General features: G+C 42.8%; 1 protein-coding gene across 1 annotated transcript in view; it reads left to right on the top strand.

The window, feature by feature from the left end:
• Positions 1-22,571, top strand: part of LOC310993747 (endonuclease V-like) — a 92,174-nt gene that overhangs the window by 45,335 nt on the left and 24,268 nt on the right. The window contains exon 8 of the mRNA XM_083982205.1: positions 4,938-5,007. Coding sequence (XP_083838331.1) covers positions 4,938-5,006 — 69 coding nt within the window. The 3' untranslated portion in view covers position 5,007. The remainder of the gene's footprint in view (positions 1-4,937; positions 5,008-22,571) is intronic.

The raw sequence follows: 22,571 nt of genomic DNA, 5'->3' as shown, positions 1-22,571 counted from the left end.
CTGTTCTGTTCTGTTGAGGTTTTCAATATTTCTCCAGCTGTAGCTTCATCCTGGATCTTTCTCTCAGCTCTTGAGTATTTTTTTTACCCATCAGAGCAGCGGTGTCAGCAGGGACACAGCACCACAGCAGGTCAGCTGGTTAGCCACAGCAGATTAGGCAGCGTAATGAAAATAATTCAACATTTCCCAAACATAGACGACCAGGTGCTTAGGTTTGTGTTTCAAGCTTAGAAAAGCACCAACATTATACTTGAAAAAAAAAAAAAAGAATGTGTATCCTCCAGATGACTTTGGCTTCACCTCATACATGAGGGCTGTGTGCATGGTGAGTTTCATTTATACTGTCTGACAGCAGCTTGCTTCACCTTTTATTGTTGCAAAGTGTTGCTCTCTCATTACACAAATACTGTCATGGAGACATGTGCATACATTCACACATAGACTCTTGGCACGCTCACACACAGTCACACACACATACATATGGCTCCTTGGCAGCAATTCACATATAAATTGCATAACTGTTATGGGATGACTGTGCAGATCGGTTGGATCAGTGGAGAGCAGGTTTATGAGTTCAAACAGCTTCACTGAATCAAAGCATTGATCAAAAGCTGGTTGCAGAAAAACTCAGACTGGCTCTTATTTCTGCAGCTTTTAGTCAGGACCATTAATAGCAGCAGGGTGTCTCAATCCAACTACAAGTTGAATTCCTCCCGGTCAGTAAGTGTCACACTCTCCCACTCTCGCTCCAACCTTCAATTGTACTGGTTGCCAGGTAGCCTAAGACGGTTTATCTTTGAGTACGCCTAGGGAGCAGCTAGTAACTAAAGCTAAGCTAATGCTAACTGTATTTAACAAGCAGCAGCTCCGGTGTTGACAGCGGACAGGAAACACATCTGAATCATTTCACACTAACTCACCTGCAGACGAACCCGACAAACCCACAACATCACGCCTGCACCGGAAATGTTACAGTACCAGCTGACCGTTAGTTAGCATTAGCATTAGAACGATGCCATTTCTCTACAGAGCTATCACGATCTGGCCCCCTGAGCTCCGCCTCACGTGACATCCACGTACTAATGCTGTTAGCACAGAGATCATTTCATGCCGACTTTGCCAGCGTAACCAGATGTAAATATTTATATATTTTGGACCCTTCAAAAAACATTTATTTTATTCTGCACCCCTCTAGACGTTCTGTGGATGTAGGCTATTATTTTTGAAAAATGAATTGTTTTGAAGTTGTATCTATAACCTTTAAATCAGCTGTAAAATACACTAAAAACTTTCCTCCAATTTGTTTTTCTTCTCTTGGTTACATTGTTAGGCCTCCTTATCCATGAAAATCTTGGTTTCAGCCCCTTTTTTGTCAGTAGGCTATACCCCTTGACTTCAATTTATCCTGCCTCTTGTTAGTTTTCTGCTACCATCTCTTGTGTTGGTGTCAGTTTTGACCCGAGTCTTAAATCAGCTGTAAAACACAGTAAAAACAATTATTAATCATCCCATTTGTTTCTCATCTCTTGGTTACTTTGTTAGGCTTCCTTTTCCCTGCATGGCTTTGCACTTATGATTTCAGTTTTAACTCTCATTATTGTTCAGTTGTTATAGCCAGGTCGTAACCAACCCTAACAACACAAATGTCATAATTTTAGCCTGAGCATTTTAGAATTTTCTGAAAAAAAATGTTTGTTTTATTTTGTTTAAATAGAGGTTCTTGACAAAGCCAAAAAGCCTTGAAGCAATAAACAAATTTATGTGGTACTTTTATGCATTAAAAATCTAAAAACGGGTCAGTGGTGACCCTAACACAAGAGGAAGGTTTAGTGGCCCTGTGATAGACTGGGTGACCTGTCCAGGTGTAGGCCTACCCCACCTTCAGCTTATTTCAGATGGGATTGGCTCCAGCCCCCCACGACCCTCACTTATAGGCCTAAGTGTTGGATAGATGACTGATACACAATTTCAGTTCTTTAACATGCCATTTCAATGTTAATGTCTTTTAAAACTTCCTCTTAATAACTTTAGTTACACATGCATACACCGACAGTTAATAATCAAGGAGCCACTCTCTTCCACACCCTAATTCTGCAGTACTTCCTTCTTCCTGGTATCTGTCCCAGTTTGTCTTCAGCTGCAGTTCAGGACCATTTTTAGGCGACGTAGAGCCAAGCAGTCGTCCTTGGGTGCCACCAGCTGGAGGAGCCAGCTGCTGGTGGAAAAACTGGAACGACTGAAAGCATCCACATGTGTTAAAACACTGATCACACACTGTTGTGAGGAAGTGAACTGTGAGATGCAAATGGAGCTGCAGACAACCAGTTCCATTAATTATATTGCAGCTACTACTTTGATTCTCCTAACTAGTGAGCCATTTGGACACCTCTGGACTGCTGCTGTCTGTCTAGATCAGAAGATTAGCATTTTGTTAATAATAGGATGACATTCTGTGGAGACCCTACAACAACAACAGATTTGCCACAGGTGACAGGTCTTGTATTATTCCTTCCTGAGTGATAGATGTGTGAGATACAATTTCAGCTCTGTTTTATTTGTTTGCCCTTTGCGACTTCGTAGTTGTAAATAGGACTGAGTGACTGGAATGACTTGTTCCTGGATGTTGTTTGTTAAGTGAACATGAATAGGATAAAAAGCACTATAGGACACTAAGCAAAGTATTATAGGAAGCCATCGAAGAGAAGCTGTGGGTAATGGTGGTTATATTTTCTTATATCACAGACCTATTAAGTTGTCAAACATCCAAGTTGCATCAGTAAATTTGTGTATGGTAAATGTGCACTGTAAGCTGTGTAAGTTAAAAAGAACTCCACAAAATATTGGATAGTACACCTCAGTAACTCAACAAGCATCTGCAGCATTTACACCATCTTTCAGTCCAACCTGAGGCCACCAGTCAAAGTTAAGTTTTTTTTAAGTATAAGTTTAAGTTTTTATTTGCACAACTGTAGAATCTTCAAAATAAATGAAATAATAAAAATAAAACATGTGTGGGTGAGGTAGAAACCCACTCTGGGCTTATCTTTAAATCTCAACTATAAAAAGTAATTACACAAATAACAAAGCAAACCAAACAAACAAACAAAACAAAACATTAAAGCAGAAGTAAGCAGAATGTTTGTGTTAATATAAGTCTTAAATAGTTCTATCTTCCGACAGCAATCACTTCTATAGAGTGTTTGGTCTGAAACACGGGTCTGTCAGTCACTCTGCTCTGCTGTAATCCCAGGAGAAAACTTTCCTTGTATCCTACAACCTTTATCCAATGAGGAGAGAGAACAGCATAAAGGGGCGGTCCTCTCTGTGTGTGCAGCCAAGGGATGCGCGTGAATGTGGTGACGTAGGGACGAGGGCGGGGACTTCTAACTCCATCGGCTGACAGGAAGTTAGCCAAAACCACCGGATCGCTTCTGCTTTACAGTAAAGCAGAAGTAAGCAGCCCCCGCCCTCGTCATGGATCTATTGGTCCTCGTCCCTACGTCACCACATTCACGCGCATCCCTTGGCTGCACACACAGCCCTTCATGCCGTTCTCTCTCCTCATTGGATAAAGGTTGTAGGATACAAGGAAGTATACAAGACGTTTTCTCCTCGGCTCAGAGCAGAGCAGTGTGACTGACAGACCCGTGTTTCAGACCAAACTGTTGGAAGATAGAACTATTTAAGACTTATATTAACACAAACATTCCGCTTACTTCTGCTTTAATATAGCTTGAATAGCATCACAAACAAAATAATACAAAATAGGATAAAAAATAAAGTTACAATAAACTGAACTGAGCTCATTTCATTCTATAAGTCATCACATGCACAATAGTCTGTTCAGTTGTGAAAATATGTCAAGAACATAATACCATGAATACCATATATATATTTACAGCACTGTAGGCCAGTTGTCCTTGTTTTTTGTTTATGTGTTTATATAACAGTACATTATGCCATATACAGTACATTTTCTTTTACTCTGATGTATGAAAGTTACTTTATGTATGTGAATAGAAATGGTTACAATTTCTTTGGCAGTATGAGCGCAATGTGTGATATCAAACCTTGGAGGCTACTGTAAAATCCTTTTGTTTTTCAGTTTTATACACAATTGTATTCTGTTAGATAGACACAAAAACTACTGGAGTAACCACTATCAATGAACCACTGGGCTCAGACTGAGAGGTGAACATGAGGGATATTTCAATGCTCCTCTGCCATAGTGACAAGACATCTAAACATGTTTCACTTCCAGTGCTCACACAATGCCAAAGGGAAGATGCATTTTGGGGGCACTGACTATTTATATGAGAAAGGAATTCAGTTTTGACACATGAGTGAACTGTTTTGGGAGAGATATGAGCTTTTGCAAATGATCTATGGTGTTGTGCTGAACTGTAACACTGTTTTACCAAATGATCTTAGAGTTTTTAGAATGTAATTTCTGTTTCAATAAATGAGCCAAACCAATGGAGAAAAACTGTACAGTAATTGGATAGATAGATAGATAGATAGATAGATAGATAGATAGATAGATAGATAGATAGATAGATAGGTAGGTAGGTAGGTAGGTAGGTAGGTAGGTAGGTAGGTAGGTAGGTAGGTAGGTAGGTAGGTAGGTAGGTAGGTAGGTAGGACGGACGGACGGACGGACGGACGGACAGATATGACACACAAGAACTAACTCGTGACTGAGTCGGACAGTGATTTATGTTGTTTGTCAGATTTGGCAGCAACTTCAAGAGCTGGGTTCATTCTGTGTAAATTGGGCTTCAAGAGACTTCATCTTCTTTTCGAAGTTCAGAGGAATGTGTTAGGTCTGTGAGGGCGTTCCCGCACACCTCCAATAGCAGCTCAACAACTGCAATCAGTATGTGACAATTTGTTAAATGTGGAATCTCTCTCCCTGTTCTTCCTCTCCTCCCCTGCAGGCCGACTGTCGCTCCAGAGAGTACCTCCGTGTGCACTTCCCAGCTGCAGAAACAGGAATCAAAGAATGAGGTAAGTGACAAAAAAAAATGCATCATACACATTTGCGTTGTCGCACTCCAGAAGACACATTCACACATGCAATTACACAAATAACTTGGCACATGGTGAGAGGAGTGATTTACACAGTCTTAGAATAGGATCAAAAGCCACAGAGAGTGACTCAGTGAGGAATTTCCCCAAATCCTAAAGTAAAGACCAAGTTTGTTGGTAGAAGCCTAAGTGCTCTCATCTCATTTGCTATTTCAAGCAATTGTCTTGTAGAAGAGCATAAAAACTCTGGTATCTTCACAAAACTGATTTATATTGAAGGATTCTCGCAGAACCTGTGAAGATTATTGTTTTTGAGTGAAATATCCTCTCCCTGTCTTATTGGTAGAGGTGCAGCTGGGACATGAGGTAAGTCAAACCCATGAAATTAAACCCATATATTGGATCCAGGGGTTTGTACACGGTATGGTGGCATGCTCATTATTTAGCTTCATCACAGGGAGCTATATGAGGTCATGTAAGAGGACCCCTGCAGTGGCTGGGATTCATCATTTCACGCTTTGAGACGGGCTTCTCATTTCAGAGATCGTACACAACCGCATTCTGCTGCAGAGGAGGCGGAAAGTTTAAGAGTTTAAGAGTCTTTGACAGATTCTCCACATTCGCAGGGAGGGTGTAGAAGGGGCAGAGGTGAGCCAAGGATGCCTGAGGTTAAGCAGACGCACAGGCAGAAAGAGAGAAGTAACGATGAGGAGAGAAAAAGCCTTTGATCCTGTGATTCTCATCCGAAATAACAGGCAGCTCCGCTCGGCTCGGCCCCGTCTTCCTCATTACCAGTCAGAGCTGCAGACCGTTAGTACGCTCACAAATGTATTTTTCAAACATGCACAGAATTGATCACTCACGACCCGAGAGCAGCGGCCGGCGTGGGCCGACACTTATGTGTTCATTTGCAGTTGCTCACGAGGGCTCGCAAGTGTACGCGCGCTCTCTGGCATCCCTGTGTGTACCCCACTGGGAAACATAATGGGGTGTCCGTGTTGATCTGCTCAGAAGCTCCCTGACGTGGTGAATCCTCTGAGCGCAGCCCTCTCTTTGATCAGCCTCTCTACAAAGAGACTGAGACAGGGAGGGAGGCTTTGTGCTGAGTTGGCAGGGCTGTAGCAGGTTCCTTAAGGCCTTAACCCAGCTTTCCCCTCTCGCTCGCTCAACAGGCTGCAGGCACATTCCACCAGACCTACTGTACATGAGCAGTTACAGCTGCTGAGCTCCACTCCTCCTTTCTCAGAGGGCTTTTTGTATCTGAACATCATATGCTGTGGTAGATTTGGTGGGCACATGGTGCCTGTCTGTCTGTTAGCAGGATGTGCCAGAACCTTCTTAGGTTTTCAGCCAGCATTAACATCAACAGCTGTTTACTTAGCAGCATAGAACAAACCACGAGTTCAGCATCAGACTCTATTCATTTACTCATCAGGAGGTGGAGAACAACTCTCTTGTTTTGCTTTGATGTTTACCACTTGAAGTTAAGTTAGCATGCTATCCAGCTAGCCCCGGCCCGGTCGGTGTCCAGGCTGCCCCAGCAATCGCAGGTTATATTTCAGCTTCTTGTCCCATAAACAAAATCAAGGCTGAAGATTTTGCCAAGATCAGAAAGTAAATAGCTGTTAATGTTAATGTTGGCAATGTAGCAAAAGCAACAATTACACACAGATCCTTCAAGATGAAATAAGAAGCGAGGCCATGGGCCAAAAAAAAAGATGGAATTGGATTTGGTGCAGGTAGTGTAGTGCCAGCATGTGGTTATTTACTCTGCAACAACTTTAGTTTCATTTTCAATTTGTACTCATCTACTCATGAGTCACAACACATTTTGAATATTGCATTTTGGGGCTGGGGATCCCTACTGATTTACAGAATCGATTCGATTCTGATTCACAAAGTCCCAATTGGATTCGATTTTCCAATTCAATATAGACTTTCAGTTTTAATACCAATTTTGCTTGGTTATGAAAGAGATTTTCACAGAACTAATGCTGCTAATTGTAATGTACAAAGATGGGACTCTCTAACCTGGTGCAGTGTTAGAAATATTAATGTTTACGTTAAAAATGGACCCTAAAGCAGTTACATTAATTAACATTTATTTATGACTCACTCCAGAAGTAAACAGTACTACTGCAATCAATGTGTTCATTTCAGCAGTGAATGGACACAACAAAATGTAAAGATCATGCTGCTCTGTGATCTCATCCAGACAGGAAATGGCATACATTAAAAGATTGATCTAAGGATTTCATGAATCAATATTGGATCTTTTTCAAATGTAAATTGATATGAATTGGAAAAACGATTTTTTTAAAGCATGCAATATATGGATGAATGAAAAACAAAATATCTAACATCTTACTGTCTTCAGTGGCACCAGATAAATTTGAAATCTTAATATAATATATCATTATTATTATGTATTTCTAGTGACTTTTCAGGGAGTGAAACCAGAGTTTTACATTTGCTGAAAAGATTATATCAGTGTTGATTGTTTTGAGGATGTTCCCGTCCAGTTTTGCCACCAATTTGTTAATTTCAGCATATATCAGATATTACAGTAGAGTGGTGACAAATTTCTGTTACCTTGGACTTGGAGAATTACAAAGAGAGGGTGACATGACCAGTTTTCCTGTTACTGCTCCTATTCAAAAATCACAGTCACCAGCGGCTAAGACTTGTTTGTCGCTTAACAGCCCATACTCAGATGCAGATCCATCTTCTCTTACAGATTAATCATTTATCAACATTTTCTATCATTTGTGTGTTGTGGGTTGAGTGGCCTTGATGGAGATGAATCCTCTCTGAATGCTATTCAGTTTTCACATCATCTTAAGTGTGTGGGGCTTTATGTTGAAGTCTCTTGTGCCCATAGATAACTCAGCCTGCTATGGTAACATGTTTATGTGGGAAAATATTAGAGTAATTTTACGTTGGATTCCTGACATTCGGTTTGTTTGCTGTAAATCATTTTGTGTATTGCTTTAGATTAGAAAGCAGGAAATGATTGTTCATGTGCAAATTGTTATTATCTCTTGTGAAAGAAGACCCTGATTTTGGACACAGGTTCGTATCTGATTTGAGACACAAATTCTTATGACTGAATCAGAAGGTTTGAGAGTCAGTCTTTGGCTCTGAGCTCTTCAGCACCTGGCTGAACTCATTCAGCTGCAGATGGGCTCTGGGAGCGGGGAGAGGGGAGCGGACAGCCTGACAGCGGACTGTGGTGTGTGTCCCTGGGTGGCAGAGGAAGAGAAATCAAGTTTCTGTTTCTGTCAAAGAAAAAGGAGAGAGAGACATGAAAGATGGAGCAGCGGGAGAGGAGATGAAGAGATCCCAACAGAGGGGAGCAGGAGTGGAGGGGGAGGGGGAGGGGGCAGCGGGCGGGAGGGGAAAGAGCAAGAGTGTGGAAAAATCAATGGCTGCGTGAGAGAGAAAAAAGAAACGTCAGGGCAGGATGATAAAAAGCTATCAGTGGTTAGAGTGGCAGAGTGATATGCTGGTTGCTTCTGGATTTAACTCCTATGTAGTGTTCTCTTTGGTACCGGGATCTGTGCTTCTGCCAGCCACCCGGACGGGTGGAGAGCCCACTGGGCAGCGGCACCATGTTGCTGTGTCTGACTGGGCCTCCCCCAGGAAAGTTAACGCAACGGTGCTGGAAAGAAGGCATGGAGCAATGTGGATTCTGTCCTGGATGTGGATCAGTGGACCAGTGGACCAGCTCTTCACCCTTGCAGGAGTGCTGAGAGGGGAGCAGACCAGGTATTCTACATGAGCTTTGCAGACTTTGATGAGGCTTATGACAGTGTGACCCTGCAGGTTAAAGGGATAGTAGCATTTTTTAAAAGTGGGGTTGTATGATCTACAAATAGCCCCTAAGTACTTTAATTGCAGTACAAGACTCTCTGCACTCCTCCCGTTAGCAACGCCAGACCATAATAGCCCTGCCCAGAGATTTACAACATACAGTGTTGTCAACAGACCCAAAGAAACTGCCTATTTTCGTGGCCTAAAAGAGGTTTTACCTGAAAAAAAAATACACAGTTCCATTGTTCACTATAATATAATTTTTTCCAGCCCTTCAAAGTGCAGGAAAAACACAGTTTTTATTTGGAGCTAACCAACTCACGTATCCCTCCGCCCAGGGTTAGCGCCCGCCGATCAGCAGTTGGTTAGGTCCAAATAAAAACAGTTTTTTTCCTGCACTTTGAGGGGCTGGAGAAAATTATATTATAGCGAACAATGGAACTGTGTATTTTTTTTCACATAAAACCTCTTTTAGGCCACGAAAATAGGCCGTTTCTTTGGGTCTGTTCACAACACTGTATGTTGTAAATCTCTGGGCAGGGCTATGGGCTGGCGTTGCAGAGAGTCTTCTACTGCAATTAAAGTACTTAGGGGCTATTTGTAGATCATACAACCCCACTTTAAAAAAATGATACTATCCCTTTAAGGACACAGGTTTCAGTTTTAGAGTATGAGGAGCCAGACCCGACAACTCATTCAGTCACAATCAAAGTGAGAGTTGCGTTGAACATATTCCCAGTGAGGGAGAGACGCCACCATTATTGTCCCTTGTCCATCCTGTTTATGATCTCAAGACACAACTGAGGAAAGAAGTGTGTCCTTTTCGGGAGCCTCAGGATTGCGTGTTTGTTATTTGCAGAGGACATGGTCCCTTGGCTTCCTCGGGATGAGACCTCAGCTCAGACGTCCGGAGGGAGAGCAGAGCTGCTGCTCCTTCACATTGAGAGAAACTGAGATGGTTTAGGCAATGGGATGAGGATTATCCCATTGAACTTGTCTGAATTCTTCTGTATTAAAGTTGAGGGAGGCAGGAATTGTTCTGGTGTCAAAGGGCGAATATTTCGACATGACTCTTCAGTAATAATGTTCATCATTCAGGTGGTGAAGCTCCTCTGGGCCGTGCTTTCAGGCTGTAAAATGTCAAGCAAGTGACGGGAGAGTTTGACCACACTTCTTTTCAGGGAGAGAGAGAGGGAATTCCTATATAGGCTCTTCCATATGTGTGTGTGTGTGTGTGTGTGTGTGTGTGTGTGTGTGTGTGTGTGTGTGTGTGTGTGTGTGTGTGTGTGTGTGTGTGTGTGTGTGTGTGTGCGTGCGTGCGCATATGAATATGAATTATTTCTACATTGTTTATGAGTGACCAGCCATGTTTCATGTTTGAATAGGTCCTTTCTTTTATCATTAATATTATTGGTAGTAGTTTAGTTTAGTATTTTGTACTATTTCTGATTCAGATTCTTTCAGGTTCAACAGGCTGCTGACGGTGTATTAGTGGTTTTAGGTAACTTTCCCATGAGTGTTGAATGCTGCTCAGCCTTCTGTTGCTACTGTTGCTTGTGATTATGATGATGTACGTGTACATGTCCATAACGGGAGGGTTGGAGGAGAGCTGCTGCATCGTCCAGTTCTTTCTCTCTTTTCATCTTCTGCATTTTCATACTGCTCATGTAGTTTCATTTATACACTTAGTCCAGGTTAACTTTGTACCTAGTGGCTCAGATGGTGTCAAACTCCTGAATACTTTCTTTTTCCTTTTCTTTTTTTGCTTTTAATTGATAGTGTGTAGTAGAGAGAGACAGTATGGGGAGGCAGAGAGAGAGAGGGAATGACATGCAGCAAAGGGCCGCCCAAGTCAGGATTCGATACGAGGCCAGCTACAGCAAGGACTATATACTATATATATGCTCTACATATGGGGCCCCTGTTCTACCAACTGAGCTGAACGACGTCCCATCCTGAATATTTTCTCAGATTACTTTTCATTTTCAGTATCCCAAACTTTTCCCTGAGTGAGAAGTCGTTCTGTTTTCATGTCATGTCATATATTTTATGGTAAATAACTTAATTCTTCAAGACCTGTGACAAACAGTTGCTTTCAACTACACCCTGCGACTTAATCATTAAAGAGACAACGAGGAGTTTCTATCTGGTTATAAGAAAAGTCTCACGTTAATGTGGATGAATCTATGTTACCCACACTTGTTAATGGCTCCATTTTCGATAAATATATCGTTTTGTCTCTATCGTTATTTTGTTATTTTCATTAGTGGCGGAAATGCTGGTCGAGCCGACCAGCGTTTCTTTACTTTCGGTTTTGCGGATGCTGCCCTGCGGGTCATGAGAATAACGCCGCCGAATCGCCGTTTATGGTCGGAACTACGACGGTATGTGATCGTCTTCGAACCTCTGACTTTAATTCTTGATGAATGAAAACATTCTTGGCAAGACATCCTTCTTGCGCCAGTCCAAGAATTTCACGGTGCGCGCGGAGGCTCATGGTAAATGTAGTATGAAAACACTTCGCTTTCCAAAACTCCTCGTTGTCCCTTTAATATTTTTTCTTTAAAATGAACCAGATATTCAGTTTTCAGTGTTATAAAAACATTTATAATGCTATTTATCAGAAAGATATTTTCAGCAAAAAGTGTAATTTCTCTAATGTAACTTTATTTTGTGGTATTTAAGTTACATTTCAAGAAAGACTCACTACAAATATTTTTTTAGGATATCTTTGACTTATTGTACAACACTGGAAGGGCAGAAATAAAACATTATCAATGTGCTTATTATTGAGTTATGTTTATTTTTGCTGCTACATTGGTTCAGTCACATTATAACTCTGTTCCCAAACTTTCTGTAAGCCACCAGGGAACTCCTCAGTTTCCATTATGGAGATTGTTTCAATCAGCTTCATGCTGTTATTCAAACTTTACTGCCCTTTTCAAAACCATTTCTAAAATGCCATGGAAAATGTTGTAGAGGCAGTCGGCCCAAGGTTGGACCAAAGAGCTCTGCTGGGAGCAGCAGCTCTCATTAAAAAGTTATGGTGGTACAAGGACAGCGCTTGCTGCTGGAGGTACTGTGTTCAGTGGCAGTATTAACTGGAAGACTGAGCTGCAGAGGCCACTGTTGTTTCATCACCCTCCTCCAACCCAGTCCCTCGTCTTGGAAATTCCACCAATTCCCCCCAAACAGTACATCATTGACTGTCAGTCAGCCCAACACTTTTAAATACCAACGCCCCGGCTCGTCTCACTGTGGACCATGAGCCGCTGTGAGCAAGCATGTGTTTCTTTTTGTCAAATGTCAGTTTGGATGTTGGGCGGTTTGATCGGTCAATGCAATTTGTCAAAGCAGCTTTCAGAGTTTTCTTTTGATTTTGGACAAGGCATCATGCATATTCTGTCTTTTGTGTATGTGTGTGTGTGTGTGTGTGTGTACTTGAGTTTATTATAGAAGGCCACACAAAAAACACCCTGTTCCATTTACACCAACTTTCCTCCTACACACCTCTGCGTCATGACCTCTGTCCGGACCAGGCCGTCCAGGTGTCTCACCGTCCACCCCATCCTGAGCGCCAACTTCTCACAAGCCTCCCCTGCTGTAAACCAGAAAATCAATTGGCTTCTAAAGACGAATCAATGGAAGCCGATCTATTGTCATAAGGATGCGTCAGCCTTGGACGAGGCGGAGGAGAAGCTGCGAACACCGCTTATTAGATTTTCCAGCCGTGGAAAGAAAAGCTCAGCAGACAGACAGGGCCGGGCTTTTGTTTTCATGGAGTGGCTGTTCTGTGAAGTCCACCCTGCTCAGATGTGGATGCAGAGTAGGAACCAGCTACAGTTTCAGCAATAGGTACAGTTGATTTGATATCCAGGACCAGGATGTTGTTAGACTGGAAAGTGGGATGCTGCTAAAAGCTAAATTGCAGCTAAGAGTAAGTAGAGAGGACTCAAAGTCAGAGGCCAGAGGACAACAGTGTTAGATACACCACAGTGTTGAGCATCACAATTAACCACTGTAAGCTGCAGATCATACAGAGTGTATTGAACTTAGTGCTGCTGCATTTTATTGCTCATTTGTTCAGCTTTTATTTTGTAGGGTCAGAATGTGTTTGATGTAGTTAAAGAGTCGATATGAGTGGACAGAATATTTCACATTTAAAGTTTGATAAATCATCGTGGCATTTGTGTGTGTTTGTTTGTGTGTGTGTGTGTCCTGAAGGACTGCAGCCTCTGGCTGTGTATCAGGTGCTCGGCCCAGCCTGACCCAGACTTTGGAGCAAACAGCTCTGGTGCCAGCTCTGTTCAAAGGGGCAGCAAATAAAACATGTTAAGGTGACTCGAGGGCACAAAGCTTTAATGATATTTTTTTCTCTCCATCTGTCTCCAGCTCTCTGTGCTCTGTTCCTTTTTTTTTTTTTTTCTTACACACACATACTGATTCAGAAAATCAGTACCATTAGTACAGAGAATTGAGATGAATTGAATCTTGCTACAGGGAAGAGAAATAAGCGGACATGTACAATGCCCTGTGTTTGTCCACATCCAGAGGACCAGCAGGTACAAACTGACTTGTATGACTTTGCCTCTAATTTAGTACAATTAGAGGAAAACAGCAGGTTAATTGCTGAGATCTGGGAAATCGTTACAGAGAAATCAGATGGAGGAGAAACAGAGACGGCCAGGCAGCTTTTAAACAGAGGTTATCCTCATTTACTGGGAGACAAACACAAAGGCACCTATAGGAATAATCATTATCATTTCAGGTGTCTGGTTTTCTGGCTAAACAGTTGTTTACTGCCTTGTCTGGTCCGCTGAATGGAATATTCTCCCAGAAACTAGGAAGCAGTTTAGCCTTTTTTGTGGTGAAAACTTTTTTTAAAAAAATAGATAAAAGCAGTATTAATATTGTCAGGTGGTCAGAAACTTCTGCTGTTAGCTAACACATTTAGCCAAAACTGTTTGCTGATGTCAGGTGTGCGTTACACCACTTTAACTGCAGCCATTTTTAAAGGTGCACCTCTTTTGTAGACGCTTATTCTTTAGAAGTTCATGATTGATGCTCAGTGCTGGCAGAGCCTTTGCTGTGTCCTCTGGATTCTTGCATCATAAGCTCTCTGTCACACCCTAAAACAAAGGGATTTGAATGTCACTACTGTGTGGACTGTTTTTTTTCTACACATCTGCTCCCTCTCTCTGCTTTCTGAGCACATAGTGGAAACATAAAACAAAGAAGACGCTCCCTGTTCAATTTGTCTGTTGAAATCAGAGCTGGAGTTAAAATATAATTTTCTACTTGCGTGTCTCTGTAGGCTTTAGTTGTGTTGTGCTATTCTTTCCTCTAACTTGTCCCTGTTTCACCATTATCACATATTGTTTCCTCATTATGCCTCTGTGTCACAGTCACAGCAGGACGCATCACGTCTGTCCATCCAACTTCCAAATACAACATTTCTTTGGAGTTGTCGCAGAGATTCAGAATTAAGGATGAACTGATTCTTTTTGGTGGTCAAAGTCAACATGGCAGAGCCCCTACCCTCTTCTGAATGCCCTTCATCAAAGACGCTCAGAGGTGATATCATTAATGTAATGTCCATCCGACATTACAAAAACATAATCTCAAACCTCCTTATCACAGTCTGTGAATTGACCTTTTGCATTTGTGTCCCATCCTGGTTTATTTGTGACCTGTTCTAATTGTGCATTATGTGCTTTGACTTGAATGCTGTTGTGATCTCGACGACATTGCAAGTGAGTGCAAAACCTCAATGTCCTTTTCGAGAATAAATAAAGGTTTGAAATGAAATGAGATTATATCTGACACAAACTTCAGCAGGACTCAATTGATCAGAAGGGGGACAGTGTGATTCCTCCTCCATCTGGCATTCAGATCACACACACATTTTTGTTTTGTTTTTGCTGCTTTCCCTCGACTTAAAGGGATAGTTAAACATCTTGGCAAATTGGTCCATTGCCATAATCCCTATAGTCATAGCAGTAGGTTCGTTACCTTTATTTGTCGGTCCGAACTATTTTTAGAACTGCCGAGCGCAGCCGCGACCTACTCAGAGCTATGGAGGCTAATGGGATTTCTTGGTTTCCCTCATCAAACTCATCAAATACACAATCCAACAACTCCAAAACGTTCTGGTGGACAAGTTGTGACCTGCACATTCACCACGCTGTGAGATAACAACAGAACGTTACGAGACAGAGTTGTTTTAGAGGCAAATTCATGCAAAACCCCTGATTCGCGTTGCCTTCAGGGACAGTTTTTTGGCCAGCAGTCTCTGTATTTACCTTGAAAACGACTCTGTCTCGTAACGTTCCGTTATTATCTCATAGCGTGGTGAATGTGCAGGTCACAACTTGTCCACCAGAGCGTTTTGGAGTTGTTGGATTGTGTATTTGATGAGATTGATGAGGGAAACCAAGAAATCCCATTAACCTCCGTAGCGTAGCTCTGAGCAGCTCGCGGCTCTGCTCCACCGTTCTAAAAATAGCTTGCACCTACAAATAAAGGTAACGAACCTACCGCTATGACTATAGGGATTATGGCAATGGGCCAATTTGCCAAAATGTTGAACTATCCCTTTAATGCTCCTGTCCCTCCTTGTATTCCTTCAAAGTGTGTGTGTGTGTGTATTTGTATGTTTATGAATTGAAGTGGGACATTGGGGAGAGAAGATAGAGAAGGAGATAAATTGCAAAAAGGTCAGGAAGTGTAAGAGTGGCAAAGATGTTTGTGCGCATGTTTGTGTGTGTGTGTGTGTGTGTGTGTGTGTGTGTGTGTGTGTGTGTGTGTGTGTGTGTGTGTGTGTGTGTGTGTGTGTGTGTGTGTGTGTGTGTGTGTGTGTGTGTGTGTGTGTGTGTGAACGTGCTGATTTAGTGGGTTGGTAGCACAGATGACAGGGAGGGAGATGAATCAAGAGATGGTTTGAAAGTTAAAGGGTGGGAGGGAGCAGGAGGGAGAGTTGACATATCATTATTGGACCGTGGAAGAGTTTCTCTCCCTGTTCATTCTGTGTTTCTATCGGCCTTCTGTCATCTGTTTCCACGCCAATAGAGATACAAATTACATGGGAGAAAAAGTGTGTGTTGCAGATTTGTTGAGCACGCCCTGAAAGACTGTCTCCAATGGGCTGGGAGGGGGGAGGGGAGTGATGATGATGACGATGTGGAGGGCGCATAGCCGAGGAAGAGGAGTCGATACTTGATAGAAGAAGCCTGGGGAGACCCTTCCCTCTTCCCTCCCCTCTCTTTCTTCTCCTCTCTCCATCCATCCTCCCTGCTGTCTGTCTGATGCAGCGGAGGAGAAACCGCATCCATTTCATCATCACGCCCGGCCTCACACAGAAAAGCCCCTCGGTGTCGCGGCCCTGCGCCGCCTCGCCTTCTTCCCTCTGCCGGAGCGCCGCCATGCGCCGCACAAGTGTTGATAAATTGCCACAGCCTGCCTCATTTTTCACCGCCGCCACGTCGTCGTCAAACACACTGACACCAAAACCCCGGCGCACTCCTCAGCGATAACAAGAACAATCGCTGAGCCCCAGGAACGAGAGATGGGGAAGACAGAGAGACAGAGAAAGGGCAAACGAGCGGGTGGATCAGTGGGTTGGGGTCCAGGGAGGGATCAGGTGAAGAAAACAAACAGTAGTAAACATTCCTTCAATTGGATTTTTGACAGACAGAGGGGTACGGTCTGCCAACGACAGACAGTCACGCTTTCCAGTTGACCCATTACAGTACATCGCCTAGTAAACAACTGGATAAATGAATCAGGTGGCAAACATGGAGAATCTACGAGCTTTGCTCATTTCATAGTTGTACGTGTTGCTTACAGTACAGATGAGATGCACGCTATCCATCATGGTTCTGCTGATTTCATAAGGCAGACCAGAACGCTGTATGCTACAACAATAGTCTTTCTTCTATGCTACACTTTGTGCCGTCCCTACTGACCCGGACTTGTCAGTGTTGGGTAGACTTCAATGTAGTTGAACTATATGTAGCTTAACTACAATTTGCTGTAACTTGCTGATAGTTAAACTACATTTATGTTTTGTGCTGCGTCAAGTATTTCAACTACTTTCTGGGTGATTGTTTGTAGTTTAACTACTCAATTTACAAACTACAATTTTGGCCGATGCCACTGCTCATGTGTGGTGTCAACAAGAGATTCTGTCCTGGCATCTAGTGCTGGTGTCAAAGCCTCTGAAGTTCCTGTCATGGTTTTAAACATTGTTGTTCAAGACACACTGATCTAGAATGTCAACCTTTTTGTATTGTTTATTACATTTTTTGTTGACTGATTTACAATTCTGATTTACAAGTGTGTATTGGGGTAGGATTTTCATTTCTTCTTTACCAAAAATGTCAACTTTTTGTCTTTAAAAAAATATAACTGAGTTGAGAGGCATATTTCTGCATGTGAATGTTTTGTAGGCCATTATTTTGTTTCATATACACCACATGTTGATTTATTTAACACTGAGTTGAATTAGTATAAGTAGGGCCTAAAACTAAATTTTTCCAGGGGTAGAAATGTAGTTTGTTCAAACTACTGCCAGGCTGTTGTAGTTTTACAAGCTATACGCTTACAAAATAGCTTCCCCAACAGTGTGCATTGCCCAGTTTCAGATGAAGTTGTACATGCAGAAGAAAATTGGTTTCTAATCACATTATCTGGGCATTTTAGTTGGATCTGGAGAAGTCCAGTCTTAAGGCAGGATCAGACTACATGGATTCCGGCCAATTTTTACACAGTTTTGTCGTGGTCGACACATTTCCAACGTCGGGCCAGATTATGAATGTCGGTAGCGATGAACGGACTTGTAGTGTAACATAACTGATGAACAGTGATTTTGCATCTAGGACGCCCTACGACGCCACGACGGAAAGTCTAGCATGTTTGAATTTTTTAACATTTCTTCACCTAGTCTGACATCTCCTGCAACGTGAACCTTGACATTGACCAATAGGATGACACATTGTTTACACACAGTGACGCTCGCAATGAGTGAATGGTTTTGAGGTGAACACATGCGTTAACGTACCTCATGTCCTCTCTGAAGGACAGAGAGTCATACTGTCCTCTTCATCAGCTCCACCATCGTTTTTTCTTCCCTTTTCTTTTTTGTGTCTGAGCTAAAGACGGATCACATCACACTCAGGGCTACAGTATCCATGATTGACAGTTTGTTGTGACGCCCGGCCTATGAACTTGCGTAGGGTTGTGATTGATGATACTTGTAATGTTGCCAAGACACGGCAAGAATTTATGCTGTGATGGTTTAATCTGACATGGTGGTGACCATCTTGAAAGACAAAAAAACAGTGTAGTCTGAACCCGGCCTTCCGCATTTACATGGACTTGAGCTATAGACTGTCATAATTTGTTTTTCTAAGGTGTCATATAAACATACTGGCTGTGTGCTGGAGAGCAAGAGCTTGTTTTATTTCAGTTGGACGAAGTTCGAGCAAATGGCTGTCTGCAGTCAATCCACAGTGAATACCTTCACAGCTACAGGAGGATTTCAATAAGGCAGGGGATGCACTGAGAATCAGGAAGGAGGAGGTAGAAAGCACGAGTGTTAAAAATCCCCTCCAGCTCCTCAGCAGCTGTGAATTTTTAGCAATGCCACCGCCTCAGGATGCTGCGAACCACAGTTTAGTTACCCGCCAACACCCCGTCGTAACCATGGCGTCATTTCCAGAAGCTGTGTGACTGTAAATCACCCTGAGGCGGTTTGAGTCAGAGGAGTTGAATCATGCCATAGACCGGTGCTGCCTGCGTACCGCCGCCATTCAAAAGCTACAGCCGGGACAGAGGCTCTGGATGGGACTGGACTGACACATATAGACAAGATGATCAATAGAAAATCCACTTGTCTGTTTCTGTTTGCTCCCATCATGCTTTGACCTTTTCTTGCAACTGTTGGTGGATGATGTCAGTGTCGGTAAGTGTCTCAGTCTGACGGGTTAACACACTGATGAACCTCTGACAGATCACAGGCTGGAGAGACCTAGTCTCCATGTTTTTGGGTTGTTTTTTTTATTTTGGTGGATATGAAATGAAGCGAGAGCCTTTTCAACACAACCTATTCTTATGCACATTTTCAGTTTGTGCATGAAAGAGAAGCCGAACCCCAGAGACTGAAAAGAAAAGCTGGATTGTTGAAAAATTTATAGTTAGAGAGACGGTGTGATGAAGTGAGGGAATAACAGACTTTTAAAATACACCTTTACATTCCAGTGCCTGTGTGTGCTCACTCTACTGTAGACGGATCATTCAGGTCGTGCTGCTACTCACCTCCGTGTGCCTCCACTCCACCACGCAGTGCCATGAATAAAGATGTAAATCTAAACAGGGGGCTCTTGTTGTATGTCATGCATGCCGGTAATAAGGCAGCACATGGAATGACAGACTCATGAGAAGTTGCGATGAAACATCTTGATGTCATATTTACTGGAATATATTTCTAGTAGTCACTGTCACACACACACATAATGTTATATAGCTGATTGCAATGAGCAAATACATTGGTGACATCTGTCATCTTCAGGGATCTTTGTTATACAACCATGAAAATGCTTTACTTTACAACATTATTTATACACTGTGTCCAGTTGCAGGCCCTGACTGATTATTATTTTGATAGTAGATCTCTAAATAATTTATTGATGAATTGTTTGGTTTGTATTATAATAGAAAACAGTAAAAAAAGATGATGCCATGACATGAAATGTCTTGTTTTGACCAACTAACAGTGAAAAACCTAAACATTGTTTTAATAACTACTAAGATCTACTAACTTTTTTATTTATTTTAATTATTCTACTATTGTTACCTACAATTTTTTTTTTTTTTTACACCTTTCTGCTTCTATGTTAAATGATTTATGATATAGATATATGTGGCAAGGTGAAGAGGGCCCGGGCGGGGATTGAACCCACACCTCCTGGGTAAGAGTCATGCACGCTTGCCAGTCACCCAAAGGGACATCCCCTTGGCCAAGTAGCCAGGGCACATGATTAATTGGAGGCATAGTGACAGGACCACTACTGTCACATATAGATACAACTGAGAATAGAAAAGACATCAGGAGAATTGTATGTAGCCTATTGCATTCAATGGTTGTAAAATGTTTTAAGTCAAGAGCGTTTTTTGTCATTGTTGAAAAAACAAGGAGATAGCATTGGAGCATCTTCATACATGGCAAAGACTGCGTACAATCTTTAACACCGCAAATACAACACATACAATTGACCCTTCGCCAACTCCTCCCACAAACGGCTATTGTCCAATCCTACGTTAGCAACCGTAACTATAGGCCTGGCAAGCTTTCCGCAGTGAGTCATTACGTTTGCTTTTGTGGACACATTTTGAGACTAGGACGAAAAACATTTGTTTGTAGAGAAGGATGTTGTTGTTGCTGCTGCTACTACGGCGGCGGCGGCGGCGGCAGCAGCAATATAGAGATGTTCAGATACGAGCGGACTTTTTTTTCGACTTGAGCAAGTGTAAATATGGGGATAACCATATGTTCACCTCCGAAATGACAGCTGTACTTTTAGGGCTTTTACCTGGGCTTTCAGGCGAGGGATCCTCCAGGCAGGGACTGCTTTCACTGACTGATACAGCGGTGGGAGAAAACAAAACAGCAGCGAAAGCTGTATGTGGTTCACAATCGCCCAAAAACTTGCAGTTTGACAACGTTTCATGACCAGTGAGATGACGTAAGTCTTCGTGGGTTGATAGACGGTAAAATTACCGGTCCTTACTGCTGCTCTGTACATTGTCCAGTCGTGTCGTTGAACAGATGTTTTATCCTCCTGCGCGAGTCACACGTCACTGAAAACTATGAATGATCTTTGTGACTTCTTCTCTCTATTATCTCAGAACAGTTTATCCAGAAATTTGCTGATATTTCCTTTGAAATCGATACCAAATACTGCCAGGAGCATGGCTGGGAGTGAAAGCTTGCCCGCCGTAGCAACAGTAACCAAGGGGGCGGGGCTTACGCGAAGGGTCAATTACATCAATAGAAATACCCCTGAACCCTAGTGTCCAGTCCATTGAAGTGCTCCTAATGATGGATGAGTGTCTGTCTTTTAAAAGAGAAACTGTGCACTTCTGGTTTTGTAATTTTTTTTTTTTCAAAAAGTGACAAAAAGGGTCCCTGTGGTGATGTAGCTTATCTCTGCCATCGACAGCAGCCTCTCACAGCAGTCACTCATCCTGACGCGCCTGTGTGTGTTCCTCTTGAGTTAAAATGACAGGTGAGCTGCTTGAATATCATTTAAAAAAGGCCTTGAAATTCAGCTACAATACACACTCTCATCCACGGTGCGTCCTGACCTCTGCTCAGTCCCAGGCCGTCCAGGTGTCTCACCATCCACCCCGCCAACTTCTCACAGCCCCGCCTCCCTTGCTGTAAACCAGAAAATCAATTGCGCCTTTATTTTCCCCGTGGCTTCTAAAGACGAATCAATCGAAGCCGATCTATTGTCATAAGGATGCGTCAGCCTTGGACGAGGCAGAGGAGAAGCTGCGAACACCGCTTATTAGATTTTCCAGCCAAGGTGAGAGAAAGAGAGAGAGATGCTCAGCAGACAGACAGGGCCGGGCTTTTGTTTTCATCGAGTGGCTGTTGTGTGAAGTCCACCCCTGCTCAGATACTCCAGAGTGGGAGCCAGCGGGCCGCTGCGTAGCCGCTTGTAAGGTGCTTCAGTCAGCAGTGATCCTCCACTTCGTCAGGAGTGGGATTAACGCTCTCAGGAGCCGTTCCCACTGACTGCAGGCTGCAGACATTAATGAGATCCCTGCCTCAGCTGTGTTGTGTAACATTGAACTCTGTGTTAAACTATTCAGGAGCTCTTTGCCAGATGTCTGCCAGATCCCTGATCAGAATGTTAACTATTACCTGTTGTGTATGTTGTGGCCGCTGTTTAGCAAAAAAAAAAAAAGAAGCACACAGTGACAGTGCAGCAGTGTGTCGAGTCCAAGAGGAGGAGGAGGAGGAGGAGGAGGAGGAGGCCCCCATCCTCTCTCTGGGAGACGCCATCAGACAGGAACACTGGTGTCTGACAGTTCTGTGCAGCTGTAGATGACTGCCTCACCACTTGCCGGCCTCAAAGGCAGAAATGAGTTTATGAAAGTTCTTTTTGCAGTGTGTTTTCTTTTCTTTGTAATTAACACCACTGGTACCGTAAACTCTATAGATGTTGTGTCTCTTACACCTTCCCTCCCCTCAAACTACTTTGGTATTCCACCGTACATCTTTCAAAAATATTCAGACAACATGATCCATTACAGAGACTCAGACGTCTTCTTCAAAGCTCTGTTTACTCTCTTTTTTTTTTTCTCCCGGAAAAGTAATCAGCTTTTCTTTTAAACTCACAGTCAGGGTGGAGGCTCGCTCACATCACTGCTGTTCTGAGATCCCTGAGAATGATATTGGGAAAGATGATTTGTGTGTGTGTGTGTGTGTGTGTGTGTGTGTGTGTGTGTGTGTGTGTGTGTGTGTGTGTGTGTGTGTGTGTGTGTGTGTGTGTGTGTGTGTGTGTGTGTGTGTGTGTGTGTGTGTGTGTGTGTGTGTGTGTGTGTGTGTGTGTGTGTGTGTGTGTGTGTTTAACAGTGCATCCATTCATGCGAGTGTTAGCGCAGTTGATCAGACTGGGCTGAAGTTGATGAATACTAATAACCCTGCTGAGAGCGTCCGAGTA

Source organism: Trachurus trachurus (genome assembly GCF_905171665.1).
Source record: "Trachurus trachurus genome assembly, chromosome: 1".
Classification (NCBI taxonomy): Eukaryota; Metazoa; Chordata; class Actinopteri; order Carangiformes; family Carangidae; genus Trachurus; species Trachurus trachurus.
The sequence above is the reverse complement of the archived record's forward strand: the minus strand, read 5'-3'. Positions and strand labels throughout refer to the sequence as shown.